Here is a 21,896-nt window from a genome sequence, read left to right as displayed (position 1 = left end):
TTAGAAAAAGTAATATTTCATGAGCATTTTCACATATCTTGCCTAGGAGGTTAAGGTCTTTTAGAGTTACATTTTCACAAAAATTCTACCCTTTTGCAGTTCACATTTATTTGAAATGACTGAGATTTTTTTTAATGGAACCAAATTATAGTTATGAGAGCTATAAAAAGCCAGTGAAAACCCATGGATGAGAAACATTTATATACAAATACACTAAATTTTGAACAGAAAAAAAAAAGGAAATGAAAGAAGAGCTAACCACTATTTATTTCCCATGCTGAGAGACTGTAGGGACTTCTTCCCCAAGTAAATCTTATGCCTGAATTTTAAAGATTTGGGAGATTCTTGTGAGAATGCTGAGGCAGCAGTGCTGACAAACGTGGTTATAATTAGCTCAGCCAGCACTTAGTTACTGCAGTAAAGACTTCTTCAGTCTCTCCTGGGAGTAAAACAAAAATTCTACAAAATATCAAGGATCTGTTGTCTTCTATGAAACCCATTTGAAATCTCTTTGCCCAGAAAATTTGGTATTTAAAAAGAAAAGGATTCTTATCAACCCTTTCATATAAAAACGCCGTCATTGTAGCACATCCTTCACTCATCCCTAAGCTTCCTACGTAGGACTCAGGAGCCCCCCGCTATATAACGGCTCTCCTGATCAGTGTTTCTCCAATCCCATGTATCAGCACTCTCTTCCTCTCTCAATTAATTTATGTCATTTTGTACATTATTTATATTTACTCAATTGGTGCAGCATGTGTCCACCACTAGGATTTAATCTCTTGGAGAGCAGGGACCTTGGCCTTGCATAGTACCTTCCACACAACAGAAACTTAATAAATGTTGAATTGAATTAGATTGAATTGATAAAGTGAAACATTTATTAAGAAAATCTTAGGGACATCATTGAATGTTTTAACAGCAAGCCTTAAAAATTTATGTTTTCCTGTGAATTGTACAGGAAATAATTCCATAATATTCCATTTTACAAACATTTAGGTGACACCTGAAAATATTCATCACTTTTGATATTCTTAAAAAAAAACAAAAACAAATCTTAGAGCATTTCTTCTCAACCAGCATGCAGCAAAGTCATTGAGGATTTAATGGATAACTATGGTGATTATTCAGTTCATGATGTGATCAGAGAGGAAAAACAAATTTCCTATGACTGATTTCTTCCCTTCCCACCTCCTGTGCAAAGAAAGTGAATGTATCCAAATAAAACTGAATTGGAACTGAAAACACAGTCGGTCAATCAACAAACATTTATTCAGAGTCTACTATGTGGTAGGCAGTGGGTAAAAGTGAAACAATCTCTCAAGAAGCATCCATTCTATGCTATTGGTCAGTCGTTTTCAATTGTGTCCAAATCTTTGTGACCCCATCTGGGGTTGTAGTTTGCCATTTCCTTCTCTAGCTCATTTTACAAATGAGGAAACTGAGGCAAATAGGGTTAAATCACTTGCCCAGGGTCGCACAGCTTGTAAATGTCTGCATTTCATGGACTCCAGGCCCTGCACTCTATCCACTGCGCCACCTAGCTGCCCTTACTTTTTACAAGGGGAGATAATATGTACGTATATAAGTAAATTCAAAATAAGGATGGGGAGGGAACCAGTGGGAGGCTCAGGCGAAGCTTTTTTATAGAAGGTAGTGCTTGAGTAACAGTTTGGGGAAAAAAGGGGGTTCTTTGAGGTGGGTGCAAATGCATGGAAAGTGAGTTTTGTGCCCAATTTTCGACAGAACATTAAACTAGAAAGTTTTACGTATATGTATATATATATGCATATATATGTATATTTGCACATACATATATACATATATATACACATACATATATGATATACAAAGAAAGAAGAAAAGCTGGTGGGCAGACTCAGTCGTGCTATATGAAGATCAAGGTTTTCATGTTATCCTCTTTTGTGAATAGAAAAGACAGAATGATGTTGGGTTAGGGGTGGAGGGGGGGTTCTTATAAGACAAAGGACAGAAATCATTGAACATTTGTTGGGTATTTGTATAGAGGACCCTGTTTTGGGACAGATGACTTCATCAGGACTCAGGTGTCTCACCTGTATAATGAGAGGGATAGACTAGATAAGTTCTAACTGTCGTTCTATGGTGCTATGATTCCGCAGGGGTATAATAGACTAGCACCTAAGTAAGTGACTATTCAACAATCCGAAAGGCTGAGAAGTCACAATGAAACTTCTCTTTTTTTTTCCTTTGCATGAGTAATAACTCCATTTCCTCCCTATTGTTGCATGCTTAGATTGTTCTCAGGTGTTTTTTTTTTTTTGTTTTTTTTTTGTACGTTGAAACTATTTTAAAGGAACATTTTTTTTTACAGGAGGAGCCAAGTGCACAGGTGCTATCTTGGATTTATTCTTCACCAAACTCCCTTAGCAGAACTGTTATATGCCCTTTAAAGCTATTATTAAATCCTGCTTAAAGCCAATGAAAATATTCATCCAATAGATTTATAAAAATTGTATTCGATTTTCATTGCTAACTTTTTCCAAGGAAAGCTTTTTTAAAAAAATGTACAAAAAGGTATCTATTTCTTTTCTTATGTGTTGTCTTCATTTCACAGCCTACGTTTCCTGTAGGTCCAGCACTAGGAACAAATGCAGCAATTAGTTTTGCTCCTTACTTAACACCTGTAACCCCTGGAGTTGGGCTAGTCCCTACTGAAATTCTACCCACCACACCTGTCATTGTTCCTGGAAGTCCACCTGTTACAGTCCCTGGCTCAGCTGCTACTCAGAAACTCCTCAGGACAGATAAACTCGAGGTACTTTCCTTAATATTCGTGATGAGAAGTGCATTTCTGTGCTAGCGAGTGCATAAAGAACAGTAATTCCGGTCTAGTGAAGCAGCCATGCCAAAAAAGAAAAAGCAGACTGGTTTATAGATAGAAGTATTAAAAGGAATTGGACTGTGAGTTAGAATTTTAATAATAATGAAAACAAGGCCCACAGAACTTTGTTCAGTTATATGTTTCCTTTCACTAGACACGTAGCAGTATTGTGCTTAGTAAATAGATGACAATTTGGGAATTTAGTAAAAATATCAGTGAACTAGTAGATGTTTAAAAACTATTTTTCGAGACCATTGTAAAATGTGATTTTAAAATAATTTCAGTTGTTATAATGCATAATTCTGTTGTTCTAACTCAAGAAAACCCCAACAAATACTTTGTCTATTGAGTTTCTGTTTGAATCTGATCTATAGAATTCATCCATTTATTTTATATTTTACATTCCTTATGGTAGAATTGGCCATGGGTAAAAAATGTAAATATTATAGTAGATTTGCTGAGGAATTCACTTAAATCTACCTCCACTTTTAGTTCCTGTAAATTCTTATGTAAAGGTGCTTTGAAATTATGCTGTCCTTTGTATCCAATCATGAGAATATGTTCTTTCAACTTGTATTTGTTTGAGTTAAATATACGGTTGAGTATTTGCCTACTAAACTCTAGTGGCAATGAAATGTTGAGATGTTTTAGAATCTAGACTTTCAGGCTGCCACTATTTAAATAAACATTTTCAGAGGGCTTTTATTGGAACCATGCTTCTTTTTCATTCAGAGTATTCAGAACAAAGCATATACTTAACTTACTCATACACATCAACGCCCAATATATATCATAAAATTTCTTCTCACGCAAAACAAAGGGCTTAACAATGTCCTGACAGCGTCATCTCCCACCCTGGGCATGCTACTTCAGTCTTCAGTACTTGTCAAGCAGGTACAATATCCTCACGAACAGAATAAAATATAGGACAAATAGATTTTTAAAAATTCACAAAGGAAAGTTATGCAAGGCTAATGGGGAAGAAATTAATCCCCACCTCCTTTTTGATGAGTAATTCTAATATAAAATGAAAAATAATTGTTTGCCTTTCAAAAAACTGCAAAATGTTTTGGGCTCCACCTACTGGCCTCACCAGGGAATTGATGATGAGCATTGTACAGTAATGGGCAGGTTAACACTGCTGAGGCAAATCCAGGTGATGAGGAGAGCAGACCTTCCATAAATTGCTAATAGACAATAATATAATACAAAATAATTGAAATGGCTTTTGGCAAAGCAGGTTTTAGTTCATTTCAAGTGAAGAACAAAGTCTCTAACAGTAGAGTATATTCACCCCGGATACTCCTTAATAGGAATACTTGATGAATGTAAAACATGACTAAAGAGTATATTTTTTCCAGCTATGAAAAAATCTTTACATGTAATTTAGGGGAAAATCAAAAGAGTTGTTTCCTTCACTTGTTACAAGCTAAAGACAGAATGTTAGTTAACGTTCCTAGCGGGAAAGACCTACTGATATTTTTATAATGGGTTCAAGAAATATGTTTGAATTTTAGGAAGCTTGCATTTCACACCCAGAACTAAGCTCAGTTAAAGACTTTCATACATCAATAAATGTGATTAAGGCACAAAACACCACTTTAACAAAATAATATTTAACTTTTAGAATTAAAATCTGAAGACAATTTAAAATTTTATTAGTCTTTTTTTCTATACTACTGACATTAGTACTAACAAATTACTGAGAATTTCCTAATTCTAAAGAAATTTTGCTTTATATACTAAAACTGTGTTGAAAAGAATGCTTTGGAGATGGCATGTTCTGGTTACTTGCAGTTTGGAGATGAGAGTTGAGGGAAAAGCCCTTTTTTATTTCAGCGTTTCCTCTTGGAAATATTTCTAAAACATATTAATCCACTTTGATGTTTTACCAAGTACACTATAGTGAGCATAACTGAATCTGTCTTTGATGATTAAGGATCTTATAGTTCATTAGACTCATAATTACAGACATCAATTATTATTATTATCTATAGCAGGACTTACTCTTACCTCAGTAAGGGGAAAAATAGCTTTGATTCCTTCTTCCCCTGCCCCTTTTTGTTACATGTAAACCTGTAGGAACCCGGAGAAAACCATGGAAATGTGGGAAGGCAAAGAAGAGATCATACCTGGTTGCAGGTGAATTCTTTACTAGGACCCTGATCTCAGCTTATATTCTTGTTCTTTATCTCTTCATCCTAAAAGCAGAGAAGAGCAAAATGCTGTTTAACTGAGGACTGATTGGGTATTAAATAAGGCTTTCTCATAAATGGAATGGAAGGAACAACCACTAACGGGAGAAAAACCGCACCATCTTTCCTTTAAGAACATTCCTGCCATTTGGTCCATCACCTTCAATTTCTCCTCTCTGCCATATGTTTTTAGGTGTGCAGGGAGTTCCAGAGAGGAAACTGTGCGCGGGGAGAGACTGACTGCCGCTTTGCTCATCCTTCAGACAGCACAATGATTGATACAAATGACAACACTGTAACCGTTTGTATGGATTACATAAAGGGTCGTTGCATGAGGGAAAAATGCAAATATTTCCACCCTCCTGCACACTTGCAGGCCAAAATCAAAGCTGCTCAGCACCAAGCCAACCAGGCTGCCGTGGCCGCTCAGGCAGCCGCTGCAGCAGCGACAGTAATGGTAAGTGAGCATCTCCCCAGCTTTGCCTTTGGCCACCTTCCTCCTGCCCAGCCATGGTGCCCCTAACAGTAGGAATTTTCCTGAGGCCACGTTCCCTTTGGACTGCCCGCAAAGTAGCTAGGAAATTGGGAATGCTGCTGCCATTTCTTCCCTACTGTATTAGTTTCTTCAGTGTCTACCCTTCCTTTGCTATTTCAGCACAATAGATAAACCCCTTGGGTGTAGAGTTATTAAATACTTCCTGTTCTCCTCTCCAACGTTATTTCTTAACCTCCAGACTTAAATGTATCAGTGTAGTTTTGTGATACAAGAATATTATCAAACTACATGGAGGGAGGGGTTATACAGATGTATTGAGAGCACTGGCTATAACAGGTGAAGAAGGTCTGGACCTTTTATCTTCAGAGTGGGAAACAAAAAGTAATTGAAGTTAATGAGCTTCATTGAGTAGCAACGTTAGCAACAAAGTTGGACAAAACAAGGCAGACGTTTCAGACTTTTTCTCAAAATACCTTCTGCTCTTACCTGCTTGAGCAGAGTAGTTCCACGTTCATTTCTGTTGGTATAAGAATTCTGATGTAACAATGCCTTGCTTTAAGATAAGAAAGGCCGTAGGCAATTATTTCCCCTTTGAATATATTTCATATTAATTGCCTACCAGCACTTAATAAAGTAGCCTGTCAAAATGACACAATTCTGTGATTTTTGGTAAACTTATTAAGATATAGATGTGTAATTTATCCATCTCATGTCCTTGTTTTGTCCTTCAGGCCTCTTTCAAAGGGTTGCTATTTTTCATGTCTTCCTCATTCTCATTTCTCCTCTCTCTCGTCATTCCCTCTGAACTTACTGTCTTCCTCAATGCATCTGTATCAATGGAGCCATGTACAAAAAATGCAATATAATATTATTTCAAAATATAGAAAAATTTAATGTTTCTTTTTTGGCAAATGAATACTTTTGGAACTGGTTTTATAAAAGAAAGAAGTACTGCACTCATTAGGTGGTTAATTATTATTTCCAGGTATGAAGGGCTCTTTAGAGTAAATAAGGTTTTGACACATTTTATATGTCACTTTTTTCAAAGTGAAAAGCACTTCAGTTTTAGCTGTTTTAATACCTTGTGAGAAATGTCTTTTAATTATAATTTTATTTTTTCAGTATACAAGCAATTCTAAGTAACCAACAGGCATATTAATAACTCACCAATACGTAGTGTTTTCCTCACAACAACCATATGCTGTAGATAGTGCAAATATTTTTTCCAATTTGGAGATAAGAAAACTCACCTTAAATTATGTAGAAAGTGATTTTGGAAGTCTTAAAATGTTTTCCAATAGAAAAAAATTGAAAAAGGGTGGCTCGGGTCCTAGACTACCCCACAAAACTTACTCAACACCTGGTGGAGCTGGTATTAATTTACGGTATTAATAAGAAATCTGAGTTTCCATAAACCTTCCTGAGCTCCAAACACTGAGCTCAGTTTACATGCCCACATGACAAGGGCTGATGGTAGCAGTTCACAACCCCGCTGTGGGGAATATCTTCATATCATCAACATAGATTAAGGAAAGTTTTTGCAGTAAATGTAGCGCTAAAAACTATAGTTTCTTGAATTGTTACACTGTATCTAAATTCAGATTCCCAGTATTTTGGGTACTCTGTCTACTGAAAAACAACCCCAAAAAATGTTCTTACAGAAAGAGAAGCCACATAACCCTCTCAAACAACTTGTCACATATGTTTAACAGAAGTCAGTTGCGAGTTTTGTGGATTTGTGGATTCAGCTGGGTTTCTGTTCTAATGCTAACACTGCTGGTACACTAGAGACATACTCTTCTACTTCTTGATATGAAAACACAAATGTGAATTGTGACTTTTATAATTAATATAGCCAGATGATATCAACGAACTAGTCACCTAGGAAAGAAATGTAATGAACACATAGAATTCATTCAGTAGTTACTACTGCCTGGGAAGTAAATGAACTAAGGAACAAATTTGCAGACATTTGAAGTTAAAATGTAAGTTTGGGGTTTTTTTCCAGCTCAAAAAAAAAAAGATTATAAAAGAATTTAAAATTCTCTAGCCCAGAAAAGGAGAATTTATTCAACAAAGCATTTATTAAGTGTCCCTGACAGGCCAGGAATTGTGCTAAGTGCCAGAGATATGGGGCTTCTGTTTTTACTGCTCCTTTTGTGCTTCTTGAATTATAATAATCAAAAGATAATCTACTTCCCACCATAGAAGGTCTTTTTAAATCTGCAGAGTTAATAGGAGAGAATTTTCCTGTGTAATCATACAAAAGTTATCTGATTTTTCATTTAAATCAATTTTGTTAACATATATGAAAATGTAAGCATTCTTTAAAAACCTTTGCATCTGTTATACACGTCTCAATTGTTCATGAAAAACACATAGAAACTGGGTACAATTGACCATTTTGCACCTTTTTTTTCAAAGTTGAAATCTGACGTTCTGTTCAACCTTGGCAGGACTTACCTGACCTCCAGACTTTGTTCCCTTGTCCTTTGTGTCCTGGTCAAACCCTATTTGGGCCTTCAGTTTTCTTGTCCTGGCCCTTAGCCCTTATTCTGAATACTGAATCCTCCCAAAACTTTATACTAGCAACCTATCTATGTTCTATTCATGAGGCTACAAAAGCACAGGATAAACTTTAGGGATTGAACAATTAGATCTAAGAAAGGTTAGAATGTAATCTGTTGGTTTTCACAGTGTAGTAACAGATTTGTGGAAGTCTCCAAGATCCTTTTAGCAGGTATAAGAAGTCAAAATGTTTTTCATAAAGATGCTAAGCTTTTTAAATGTCTTAAATATTTTTAATTTAAATTTAATAATTAATTTCATTTCTTATTTTATATATTTTAATATATTTAATAAAATATATTTATTACAATTATAATTAATTAATTTAATAAATTAAGTTTTAAAAATTTAAATTTAACAAAATTTAAATGTTTTAAATAGCAAATATTAATAGACTGAAGTCCAAGATTATGCTGGAGCTAACTCAAACTGGCCCACTCTTCCATTGATGTATATCAAAATTGATATAGACAGGTGTTAGATTTGAGATGTAAATGAATTTCAGACAATGAAACGCTTTTACCAAGGAAGGTAAGGCAATATAAAGATCTTTAAAATATAGCCTCACTGGAATAACTTAGATGTCATTTTAATATGGATTAAACATGTAAGATCCTTTCTAGTCCTATGATTCTAGGTTCTATGCAGAAAAAAAATAACCCAAATTAAATTAAGGGGGAAAACCTTAACTTTCCAGTATCAATCATTACCAAGAAAGGATTTTAAATTGCCTTTTCCTTCAGCTGATTCCTTGCTTTATGTCTGTTTCTCTTGCGGCAGAGGGGTCATCTACTATTTTGGCTATTTGAAGAAGGAATGCATTATCAAACAGATGTAACTGACAGCTCTGACTAAAGAGAAACAGGCAGCCTTTGGGTGTTTGCGCAATTAGGTCTCTAACAACTCAGCAAAGATTCCTTTCTGAAACAATAGTACTGTAGTGACAGCACATTCCTTTAGCAAAAGCCTTTACTAGCTTGCAAAGCAGCAATATGTGTCAAGTCTGGCTGGAGTTTGGGATAACATGGTCCCTGTGATGCTGTGAATTTAGAGAATTAAGTTGAGTTTTCCGTCAGCATACCTAATTCTGGGACATTTTATGCATTACAATCTCATTCAAACCTTTTATGAGTGTGTAGAAAATATTAGCATTGATAGGAAGCAGGAAGGCTTAGCAAATGAGGCCCAGCTTGGGTTCAGGCCTTTGGTACATACTATCTGGATGATCAGAGGCAGGTCACTTGACTTAGAGTTGTCCCAGGCTCCTCTCTGAAACTATAAATTGCAGGGTGATTGCAGATTATCTGAAATGGTATAGAGAGTTCTCTAAAGTAGAAATCTCTTAACACGAATGAAATCACAGATCTGGACCAAGTCAGATAGCAGAAAGTGGCACAGTTGAGTGGCATGCTTAACTGAACTGAAAATGGACCTGAGGAATTCACTGTCTCACCAACAATTGGGCAGGGTTAGGGTTAGTGAACAACATATGTTAGCAAAATAACAGTAACAAGAAAGAAAGCCTCTTGATCTGTCTAGAAGAGTGAGATGTAAGGACAAGGCTTGGTTCAACATGGTAAGGAAAGTTTATCTGGGCAGAAACAATGAAAAAAAAAAGACTAGATAATTCAGGATAATTCAACTCATTTATTAAGTACTGCTTATGTGCTAGGCCCTGGGGAAAAAACCAAATAAGTCACATGGTCCAGCACTAACCTTCAAAAACATATTGTCTACTAAGGAGGATTACACATAAACACCTACCCATAATACACAGTATAATGTGATAAGTACAAAGAAGGGGTCAATGCAAAGTTCTATAAGATATTTGAGAAAGTAAAGATCATTTGCAGAGTTGGAATAAGAAAAGAAAGGCAGCTCTCAGGGGAAGGTTTCATGGAGTTCAGGGCTGAGGGAGAGGATGGTATCTAAGAATTAGAGCAACATTCTTCATTCTAGAAATGTTTCTTTTAGGATCCCTAAGACTGAGTGAAGGGCTTAGTTTTGCTACGTAGAAAATTAGAACTACTATGACACTCACAATAGTCCAGAGACAGGCAGATGATACTAAAGCCATTGAGTAGGATCTGAGGCAGTTACGGTATGCATACCATCACTTCCAACTCTACGTACTTCTCTCTTTTTGTTTCCTTTCTTTTCTTCCTTTCTCCTTTTCTTCTTCCTGTTTTTTTTAATTCCTTGCCTTTTCAGTAGGTCTGCCAAGGATACCAGTGATTCCCATAGGCATTATTGAACCCTGCTGGCACTTTGGTGCTAAAATAAGATAATCAGAAACTAAGTTATACTCTAGTACATGGCAAAAAATGGACATGGAGAATATGTTACTTGACATATACAGATAATTGAAGCTCAGGTGTGCTAGATTATCAAATTGATTTTAATTCCCTTGAGAAAAAGAAGATGTGTACTTCTGTAGTTATCACTGATTAAGCTTTTTTTAATGTCATTCCGTTAAGAGGGAAATAAGCTTTATTGTTTTAAACAAGTGACAGAAGCACTATGACGATGTAGTAACTTCTCTGATAGGAGTTCACCTACGTAGCCAGTGTTCATTTTTTAAAGCAGGAACCATGGTTCATCAACAGTGGCAGCCATTGATTCTAATGTATACCTTCTACCCAGACTCCCTTTTTCATGTCTCATTTAAACTTCTTCTGTATCCATTATTCTTCCTAGTCTTCTCTTTAGCACTCTGTCATCCTGAATATCTTTTTCTTCATCAAACATTTCCTGTCTCCTAATTTCCTTGTGGGTTTTCCCTGCTTTGACCATCTCTTCTCTCTCTCTCTCTCTCTCTCTCTCTCTCTCTCTCTCTCTCTCTCTCTCTCTCTTTCTCTCTTTCTCTCTCTCTCTCTTTCTCTCTCCCCCTCTTCCTCCCTCCCTCTTTTCCTCCCTCCTTCCCTCTGTCCCATATTTTTTAATCGGAATTTTCAAATGTTCATGAGTGACACTTTATTTATGGAGAAAAATGTGGCCCAGCATATGTCTCTATTTCAGTGTTAGTCTGACTGCTTTTCCATAATTTATTTATTTTCTGTCTGTTCTTCCACATCTGGAGTTTAGAATAAGTTCAGCATAAGTATGAATTTATTAATTAAACATGAGGGGCTTACCTATTGTGCTGCACAAAAAAGGAATTTTTTTTGTTTCATTTATGGCAATTTCTTCAATCCTATGTATTTTCACAGAATGCTATTATACTACTATGAATCTTTGTAAAAACTAGAAAATATTAGCAAAATTTTCTGTTGTGATCTAATCAGATCAACCTTTGTTTTCATTTCAGCCCTTTAAATGCAAATATTGGCAACAGAGTATGGTTATGTGCTAAACATGTTATTTGGTTTAAGCATTTTAACAAGTCTGCTGTTTTTAGCTGTTACTCCTTTTCTAACCATCAGTTCCATGCTCTTACTAATAACTCAGTCATTGATCTTTCTATATATACATATAAATTTACTGAATATAGATGAGTTTGATAGCTCAGAAAAACTTATATTGCTAAAAAAAAAAAGTGTCATTTTCTCAGTATATTGCGGTAAGTGAAAAACACCTAAGCCACCACTCCAAATGTAGTAGATACTATTGGATGGATGATAAGTTAGTCAACAGATATAAAATTTTAGTATGAAATTGGGGAAAATGAGAAAAAAACTTTAATTCCAAAGCTTGCTAAAATCAGAAGGGTACTTCACACTGCCAAGTCCACAATGGCAAAGTAAAATGGAGAACCGAGGCAATTGTCCACATAATTCAGCCAAAGAAAAAGAAAGTCCCAAACACTTTTGCCTAAATAATTTGGTGTTTGTTATTTTTTTTTTGCCTGAATTTTTTTTGTCCCAGTTTGTCACTTCACTTTGCTATGGTAGATTTGGTGTGAAAACATGAAATATTATCCAACTTGGGCAGCAAACAACAATTATTAGATTATTTTTGACTTGACAACTAACTTATCAGAAGTTCTTCTGAATCAACCCATGTAATCTCTAAGATTTTTGCATTTCTGTGAAGCAATATAAAAATGCTTACAGTGTGTATGCAAGCTGCTATTTTAATTAACTTTCCTGAATTTCAAACATCTATATCTTACTCTCTTATATGCTTTTAACTAAGGTATAGTAGATGCATTTTTGCTTCAATACTAATTCAAGGTGTAATATTCATTTCCTTAGAGAACATTTTTGTTGTTGTGCATGCCTAGTGTTCTGTATGTTGTATATTGCATTCAGAATATTTTTTTCCTTCTCACCTATCCACAATGCAATGCCGTTCCCATGATGCACCTCTGCTTGCTGTTTACCTGTATGTTAATTCGCTTGAATCCCATTGGCCCACTGCCATCATGTGCTCGCTGCCTGTTATTAAAAGACTCAGTCGACTGCCAAAGCAATGAAGCGACCTCTCGAAGCAACTGTAGACCTGGTACTTTGACCTTTCACCTTTCGCTTTGCATGTAGCTTTTCAGAAAACCAACTGAGATTTGTATTGCTTTTTGTTTTAACATCAGTTGAAAACAGCCATTATTATTAATTTATGGAAATATCCAATTTAGTGTTTAGCCATCTCATTTTTCATATATAATAAGTGCAAGAGAATCATTTAATTCTAACATGTTTTAATACCGTTTCTAAAAGTTTTGAAGCAAGTTTCAGTGATTTGGTAAAAGAAAGTCCTCATTAAAATCCTTATTAACTTTTAAACTCCAAATATTTTTGTGCAGTTAGGGGGAAAAAAGTACTAGACATTAATAATACAAGTGCCTTTTTCCTTTAGAATAGTTTAACTCATTCTTAAAGCAGATGCCATTTTTGTTGCTTGATAGTTTCCTTTTCCATAGTTGTGGTGCTACAGTCTTAGGTTAATGAAATCATGCTTTTGCCCTCAATAACAAAACCTCACTCATTGTACATCGCTGCTGTTTGAATTAAGGTGCATGCAAAGGCATCTCTTTAGCTGTCAATTTTTAAAGTATGTTGCAATATTTTATCTCTGTGTAGACTGGGTATGTTTTTACTTTAAGTTCTACAAGTCTTATCACAATTCCTTATTTGTAGGCCTTTCCTCCCGGTGCTCTTCACCCTTTACCAAAGAGACAAGCACTTGAAAAAAGCAACGGTGCCAGTGCCGTCTTTAATCCCAGCGTCTTGCATTGTCAGCAGGCACTAGCCCACGCACAGTTGCAGCAACATACAGCATTTATTCCGACAGGTATGTTCCACTTAATATTTTAGGAAAAAACCACTGGTTTGAATGTGCTTCTGGTAATTCACTCTCTTTTTTTCATTTCTTTAAGCTATTTGGTGATGCCTCCTCTACTTTTAAAGGTACAGCACGGACTGAAACATGGATCTAGAAGGATTTATGTTAATTTGAATTTCATCTAAAGCCTGCTATGATTCTAAAGCCAAACAGTTTAGATAATTAAATACAAGATTTGATCCTTGAGATGATAAAAAACCAGATCTCTTGTTTTTCTGTATTTACAGACTGAGTATTGCTAATAAAAACATATCCTTTTAATATGAAACATTTCCAAATGAACCCAAGATTTATTATTAATGTTTTATATATGTACATATACATATATTTGCATATATATGCATAGGTATGTATAACATATATGAATATTAACCTCTATCTTTTCCTAGAGAGTACACATTCAAAAGACAAGCAATGTAATTTAAGGAAAATCTTCCAGTCATACTGTCCTTGTCTATACCTTTCTCCATCTCCAGCAATATCAGATTTGCAAAGACCTTAATTCTTAGTGCCAAGTCACTCCCTGGTAACATGTGAGATGCTTCAATATTGACTCTTTCTGGCTATTTGAGGGTCATTTATGTTAACCTTAGGATTCTACTGGTAAACCTTAAAGATCATCTAAATATAGCCTCTGATATCTCAGATAAGGGAAATGAGGCTTCCAAAGGACATGTACTAAGTCAGCAGTGGACCTGGGAGGAGAATTCAAGTTTTCCAAATCCTAGTTCCAGCTCTCATTCTGTTACATCCTATTGTCTTTACATAGTATAGTGTATGGCACCAAATATGGGGAGAAATCAGTTAATGAATGGTTAGTTTACACAACACCTAGCAATCAATTTATGATTTTTTTCTTTTACTTAATTAGCTGTTTGTTTGTTTTTTTTCACACCGTAGACCAAAATGACCTGTTGTTGCTCTGTCATAGTATAACTATTGCCAGGGAATGACTTAGGCCTTGGGGAGTAGAAAGTATATTGAGTTTGGGTTTTTTTTTAATTATTATGCTTTTTTAGGTTGGGGTGGGTGTGATAGTGATGGTGGTAGTATTTCAACATTATTTAATCTTTTAAAGGAAACAAATTTAAGCTAGTTTATTTACTATAAAAAAAAACCCTAATGAAATCAAACATTTTAAATGGCATATTATTAGAGTGGCTAATCTTTTCAAGGATTTTTTTTTCAGCTCCTAATATGTATGGTAAGCATGTCAGTCTAAGAAGTTTTTTTAATAGTCTTTCCTGATATTTTGTTATTATATGTATACTCTGGCATGTGTTTATTAATCTTTTAAAAAACATTTTTAAAGTTGTAATAAGTATGCAAATTAAGCAAGTGAAAGGATTCATAGTGCTCTGCTTTCTTGGTTTAAGGTTTTATATTTATTTTAAAACTAGAAATCATGCTCCCACAAAATGCACTTTCCCATGTTGGAAGTCACTGCCTACTGTTAAGGCTACACTGGTACCATGGTAAATAAAGCCCAATTTGATTATGTTTTGGTACATTTATAACATGTATTTCTAGAGATACAAAGCTACAAGTCGCTATGGCTAATGGAATTCAATGGCATTATTCCAAGTTAGGCTTTTAGGACAAGGTCCTCTGAGATAACCAGCTGTTTTAGGATTTCCACAGGCATCTCCTAATGTTATGTTGATGAGATTTCCACCACTAGTCCCCTGGCTGTGATAAGTTTGGGCAGCAACATGGTATAACAGAAAGAGAGACAAACCTGGGTTTTTTTGTTCTTGGCTCTGCCACTAACTTTTGGGGTTACCAGAAGCCAGTCTTCTCACTTCTGTGCTATACACCTCTCAGGTTTCTCATTTGGAAAACAAGTGCGTTGGACAAAATGACCTCTAAGGTTCCTTCTTGCTCTTAAAATTCTGTGATTCTGAAAAACAGGTAGAAAAATAACATAAAAATGTGGGAAAGTTCATCAAACCCAGTTCAAACCTTGCAACTGCCTATGAATCCCAAGAGCTCTGCTGAACAGTGGAACTTAGATAACTTGTGATTCATTTTATCACCTCTAACACTAACTCTTAACATCCCTCCATAATAACTGTTTCATTTAATCGTAGAAAAAAACTCTCATTTAAAAATACTTTATTTAGAAATCATTTAGATATTTTCCAATCAAGAAAACAAATCATTCCTGTGTGCCATGTACAATTTCTTGATTTTCATTCATGGAAGAATATTAAATAATTAAGGAAACATAATATGTTGCTGGGGCTGTGTACTGTTGCCCTCTATTGGATGAATTAATCATTCACGTTTGTATAGGAAAACTTCGTGTGCATTTTGACTGTGGGAGATTAATTGTAAACCACCTATTTCCATGAAATTTGGAGTAGCCAAAGGTGTGTCAAAAGTGCTTTCACCGGATAGCCATATTGTGAATTTTTTTAACTATGCAAGAATGTAAGTCTCTGCAGAGAAACTTATAGAAACATTTGTGAAATGCAATGCATGAAAGAGTTCATCTCAAATACTACTTTTTTCTTGAAGTTTTATGATGCTTGTACATGTTCTCCATATATGTCTGAAAAAAAATGAATCTGAACAGAAATTAGCAAAACTCTTTTTTTGCCTTTGCATGCCAATTTCAGGAAATAATATGCTCACTTTACTTCTGGCTAGTTTCAGATATTGCTTTAACTTTGTATAAAATACATTTTCCAAAATCCATAATAGCCATGATAATAATAAAATTATTGTTATTATTGTTGTTTTAAATCACACAATTCAGATGATTACTTTAAATCATTTTTTTTTTATTTTGCTGCTTGATGGATGATGGTCTTTTTGCTTTAAACTGGCAGAATTTTTTTTTCTCCCTATAATTTTTTTTTTATGTTTAGAATATTTTATAAAAGGAAAAAAGGAGCAACATATATCCATATAGAGGTTATCCTTTACCGTAAGGTCATTCATAGTAAAGTTTTTGATGAGTTACTGAAATTAGCACCATTGAAACAGGGTAACTTTCATGCAGACTGTTGCCTAATAGTGGTGTGGACACCATCAATACCTTGCAAGATTGGAAACTCCTGTAAAAAACTAATTGTCCTCATTGGTGCCCCTAGTATATTAACAGTATTTAATTTTCCCTTTTTAAATTTAACCCAGTAGTTATCATTCTTTTTTTTGCTATTAGAAAAATAATAAAAAAAATACACATCTACAAAAATAGCAGCATTATAAATTTTGGCATCTCTGACAGGTCTATTCTGAATTGCTGAAAGTGTTTTTGCAGACATTATCTCATTATTTCTCAGTATCTTTCACTATAGTCAGTGGCAGGCATCATTATACTCATTTTGCAGATGGGAAAACTGAGTTTATAAAATATTAAATGAATAATAGGGTTATCCAGACAACTTACACACACATATACAAATCTTTTTGATTTGCATTTTGGTGAGAATATCCAAACAAAAGATGTCTCAAACATTTTTTTTCCTCTCCCTAATATAATACATCAGTGTAGCATATTGGCAATAAAAGAGCTCACTTAACCATTTCATTTTATTAAATACTATGTAGATATGTGATAAAAATAAACCAAACATTTTGGTTCACATGGAGTCTATGTAGTCTTGTGCAAAATTCATAGACGAGTTTCAAGGAAGCTATATAAAATTGTAGATTCAAAGCTAATTATGACCTTAAATGTCATCTATTCCACTTCTCTCACATACAGAAGAAATGAAGACCACAGCAGAGCCAGATCTTCTGACTCTGAACCTAGTGGTCTCTCCACTATATGATGCCACCTCCCCATGGGTCCTGTTTAGATAGTTAAATTGTGGCTATTTCAGTGTCATGGTATTCAGGGCTATATCCACAAGACACAGCATATCGGGTCAAGTAAGCATTTCCCAAAAATCTCAGAGTTGGAAGAGACCTCAGAAGCCATCTGAGTAATCCGTTCCTGAACAAGAATCCCTTTGAATAATATAGGTGATGAGTGATTATCTAGCTTTGATTTGAAGATGGTCAGTGAAGGTGAGTCCTTTGTCACCTTACATAGTCAGTTTTACTTTGGAGAATCTTTTGTCAGGAAACTCTTCTAAAAACTCCTCTTTGCCATCTCTAACCATTGTTCCTAGCTCTGTAAGCCAAGCAGAATTATTCACTCCTAAACTTTCTCTGCCCTGGGCTAAGCATCCACCACAGGTTCAGCTGATCCTTATAATGCACAAACTTGAGGCCCTTCCCCAACCTGGTTGCCATTCTCCCCCCAAGATGGCTCCAGTCCTTTCTAAAGCATGGTGACAAAAACTGAAGATAGTACCTCTGATATAGCCAGTATAGTACTCTGATCTAACCAGGATAGAGTACAGTGGGACTCTTATCTCCCTAGTCTTGGACTCCATTACTTTTAATGCAGCCTAAAGTTACATTCACTTTTCTTGACTGCCTGATCCCACTGTTGATTCATATTAGGTTTTCATTCCATTAAAACCTCCAGATCTCTTCAAGATACAAGCCAGAACAAAAGTTCCAACATCCACTCCTCTCTACTCTCCTGAAGGCTTCTAAATCATTGGTCTCACTTAAAGGTCCTTCCATCAGTCCCAGTGACTGTCAGTTCAAGGCAAGACCCCCAACTCAGACCCAGTTTCTGATACAAAGCTGGGTCCAAAATGCAAGGAGCTCAGCGAGCAGTTGGATCAAGAATCCAAATCATATCACCATTGCTGTAAGTATAGCAGGCAAAGAGAAGGGCCCAGGCAATAAGGATCATTTAAACATTGATACTCTGCCCCGCCTACCCCCCTCCCATCCCCCAGCCCCAAAGGATTCCTAGACTCCATTTTCACATGGTCATGGGCTTTCAAAGACAAACATAAGATTTCCTTTGTCCTTAAGCTTTAGCCTGAATTGCCAGCAGCCAGGGGAAAAAATGATTTCTGGCACCATATAGCCAGGGGAATTAACCACCTGCTTTTTAAGAAGGGTGTCAAAGCCAAAGTGTTTTCTAAACTCCCTAAGCAAAGTGAAGTCCAGTATGATTGCAAGACAAATTGAGAAAGAATCTTTGGCAGTCATGGTGGTCTTTAAGATCCTGGATTTCTTTCCTTCTGTTTTAAACCCTTTGGGCCTCACTATATAGTTTCTTGGCTTGGGAGGCTGTTCTTTGTGTTTCCTTGAGACATAATCACAAAAGCATGTGTCTTTCTGGGGGCAACAGAGTTAAGTTATACAGGGCTTTAAGTTATACAAGTTATACAAGTATACAAGTAATACAGTTATACAAGTAATACAAATAAGCCATATAAGGAGTAGGCCAATGACAAGATAAATACACATAGACAGTGTTATTTGTGAGGCAGCCTTTCCTTAGTTTCTGAGGTAGATGTCATCCTTTTTTGATTTCTTATTTGGGAATCTTGATGACCTTGCTAACTTGGAATATTTTCAGTAACAAAAGAAGCAATCGTTATAATGTAATGAAGACAACGTAGTCTACAGTGGATAGAACACTTGACCCAAATTTAGGAATATGGACTCTATTTCGAGCCACACTATTGACTCACACACTGTGTGACCTTGGATAGTTGTCTATACTTAGTTTTCATCTGCAAAATAACCACTGTTTTCTTTAAGGGGAATAACTTGATAATGTCTACAAATTATATGGAGGTCTTGGAGGAAAGAAGTTAGAAACAAATCTGATATTATTAAATACATTTTTATATTATGAAATGCCTATCAGTCAATGTGCTTTAATTTTTGCACCCAGTCATAAGTCAGTTATATTTCATAAATGATGAAAGCTATGAATGATCTTCAAAGGTCACGTTAAACTAACCTCTGCTGGTATCTGTGTGTGCTTGAATCTCACTCTGAATGTTAACTCTAAACAGCTAACCTGTCTCTTTCCCTTTATTCACTTTTCCCACCTCCCATTGCATGACATGCAGGGTCAGTTTTGTGCATGGCACCCGCTACCAGTATTGGTAGGTTCCAACCTTTTTTATTTGTCTTTGATATTCTGTATAATACCTTCACATGCTTCAAACTTCTTTTTGGAAATCTCAGACATTCCTTAGGAAATGGTTAGATCTGAAGACTTATTTGACTTTAGAGTTAACTCATAGGGTTTTTAGAGTTTTGTTTTTAAGAAAACTACAGCTTGGATGTGACATCCCCTGCTCTAACTACTAGTCTACACTAGCATAAAACCATGAATTCCAATCTGCTTTTCAGTGATCTCTATTGGATTATTTGTATATTTTATGTGGTCTAGCATAAGGGGAGGGGGGTATCTTAGTTTATAAAAAGAATAGGCTAATTTCATTGGTGTTTTAAAGTTTCATAGTGGTGTGCCTTTATTTCCTCTTTGCTGTGTGTTAGAGTTATCAGAGTTTCCCAGAATTCTTTTCAATATATTTTTTCCAAGTAGAAGTGTTTTATAAGACAAAATGCTTAAGTTACCATCTTATTATTACGTCTTCTATGATCATTCTTATTATCATGTTAGTTCCCCCTTGGAAAATATAATTTAATATTAAAAGTAGATTGTTTTTTAAAAGTTGGTGTTGTATGAAAACAAGCTAAGATTAAATGTAGAAGCCACTGATTATTTCCAATTAAAATGGATCTAAAATGAATTGTACCCAAATAAATTTGATTATTTTACATCACATTTATTACTATTTGCACCCAGGCTATAATTTTTGAGCACAAATAAATAATCCATGGCAGGTCCCATTGAAATAGGATAGCAGGGCTATTGAAAAATATGAATTTTGAGCCAAATTGAAAATCTCAGCATTATTGAATGCTAATAAAATTTCAGCCCAATCATAAATCATTTTAAGGAATAGCATTTCCCATTTTGATTTGATAATTAAAACATTTTGTCTTTCACAAATCTGTCAAAGAAAATAAATTATAAATTCCTACGTTGTTGGACAATTTTATTCACATTTATAAGAACTCATAGCCGCATGGATTAGAGAAAGACAACTTGGGGGAATAATCATACTTAGAAATAAAATTTTTATTAATGCAACCAAAGGAGTCTGCTTTGGATTTTCTGGGAATCACTGATTATGTTTTAAAACTTCCTTTAATTGTACTTGTAATAAGCTATTTTCCCTTTTTTATTTCTCTCCCATGCTTCCTTGCTTTGCATTGTGGTTGCATGCCATCTGCTGGTTTAACCCATGATGGCTTGCTGCTCTGATATTCACCATGCCAAAATACCACTTCTATCACCATAATGCTACACCCTACTGTTCATTGCTTCCATGGTTCCCCTCCTGAAAGTACCCATGATGCACAGCGCTACGTCCGCCACTGTCTCTGCAGCAACAACTCCTGCAACAAGTGTCCCCTTCGCCACAACAGCCACAGCCAATCAGGTTTGCTCCTTTTAAAGCTTTCTTTCACAAATCCCAAACTCTAAATGAGTGCTGATACTTTGAAAAAAAAATTCTCCATGAGAATTTTTTTTCATCTTTATCCATCAAATTTTATTTTTAATGAGTTTATAGCAATCATTTATGGACAGGTTGCACTTATTTAGAGTTAACATTTACTGCAAATAATGATGTAGCTATGTTTTGTGTTGCACTGTTCGTTTTTGTACCTAATATTGTGTAATTAACCTGACAGGCTGAAATTTCTTTTAGTAGAGCATTGCCTCTCCAGTGGAATCAGAATTTCTATGTTAAAAGACATCCAAACACACCATGGACTGTTTCAAACTGGTTATATTTTAAGGTTTTATCCACACAAAGTGAGGTATGGAACTGAGGCAACTATTCAGTTAATTGAGACCCAGTGATCTGTTCTAGAGGAAAGGACTGTTCTTTTTTTAGAGCCTACTCTTTCCTCAGAAACAGATTTGAAGTGGGAGGGAAGTTTGGGAGGGGGAGGTGGTTAAATTTTCTGGATTGATGGTTCACACTGATTATTACATAATCACTGGACTCTTCACATACTGTGTAGACATAGTCTTACTTAACCATACATACAGTACTCTAAGAAAACTGTCATGCCACTTTGTTCATAAACACTCGATCCAATCAATCTTGACTAATTAGATCAGCTTACTAGAACAAGGTGCTAATAAGATTAAAGCTGTGAGTTCAGTCATGACTGGGGTGGCCAGTTAGTTTCCCCCTGTCCCATAGAAAACGAGCAGGAGAGTATTGATGGATGAACACAAGTCATGACCACTCTTGGAAAAACAACTCATAGCACATATGTTGCTGGTGGACATCTTCATAAAAGAAAGATAGGGCTTGCAAAGGCTCCTGTAGTAGTAGAATGGTATTGAGGAAAGGAGAAGGAGCCAGAGAGGGAGAGAGACAGAGGGACAGAGGAAGAGAGAGAGAGATTAAGTGATGCAGAAAAATAACAAAATGAGGAATTCTAATAAAACCAAAGTCAAAAGAATAAACCCACCAAACTACATTTACATGGAAGTTCCATCCCCTCTAGGAAAAAGGGCTGAGGATAAAGG

General features: G+C 35.5%; 1 protein-coding gene across 7 annotated transcripts in view; it reads left to right on the top strand.

Moving 5' to 3' along the window:
• Positions 1-21,896, top strand: part of MBNL2 (muscleblind like splicing regulator 2) — a 185,379-nt gene that overhangs the window by 136,116 nt on the left and 27,367 nt on the right. For 2 of the 7 annotated variants that reach the window (XM_072622088.1, XM_072622089.1), the window contains exons 4-8: positions 2,597-2,797; positions 5,252-5,515; positions 12,512-12,565; positions 13,198-13,351; positions 20,696-20,790. In XM_072622088.1, the coding sequence (XP_072478189.1) occupies positions 2,597-2,797; positions 5,252-5,515; positions 12,512-12,565; positions 13,198-13,351; positions 20,696-20,790 (768 nt within the window). Of the gene's footprint in view, positions 1-2,596; positions 2,798-5,251; positions 5,516-12,511; positions 12,566-13,197; positions 13,352-13,436; positions 13,671-20,695; positions 20,791-21,896 lie in introns of those variants that run through there. The other 5 variants (XM_072622087.1, XM_072622085.1, XM_072622092.1 and 2 more) reach the window with 4 other exon arrangements.

This window comes from Notamacropus eugenii, chromosome 6 (assembly GCF_028372415.1).
Source record: "Notamacropus eugenii isolate mMacEug1 chromosome 6, mMacEug1.pri_v2, whole genome shotgun sequence".
NCBI lineage: Eukaryota > Metazoa > Chordata > Mammalia > Diprotodontia > Macropodidae > Notamacropus > Notamacropus eugenii.
The sequence above is the reverse complement of the archived record's forward strand: the minus strand, read 5'-3'. Positions and strand labels throughout refer to the sequence as shown.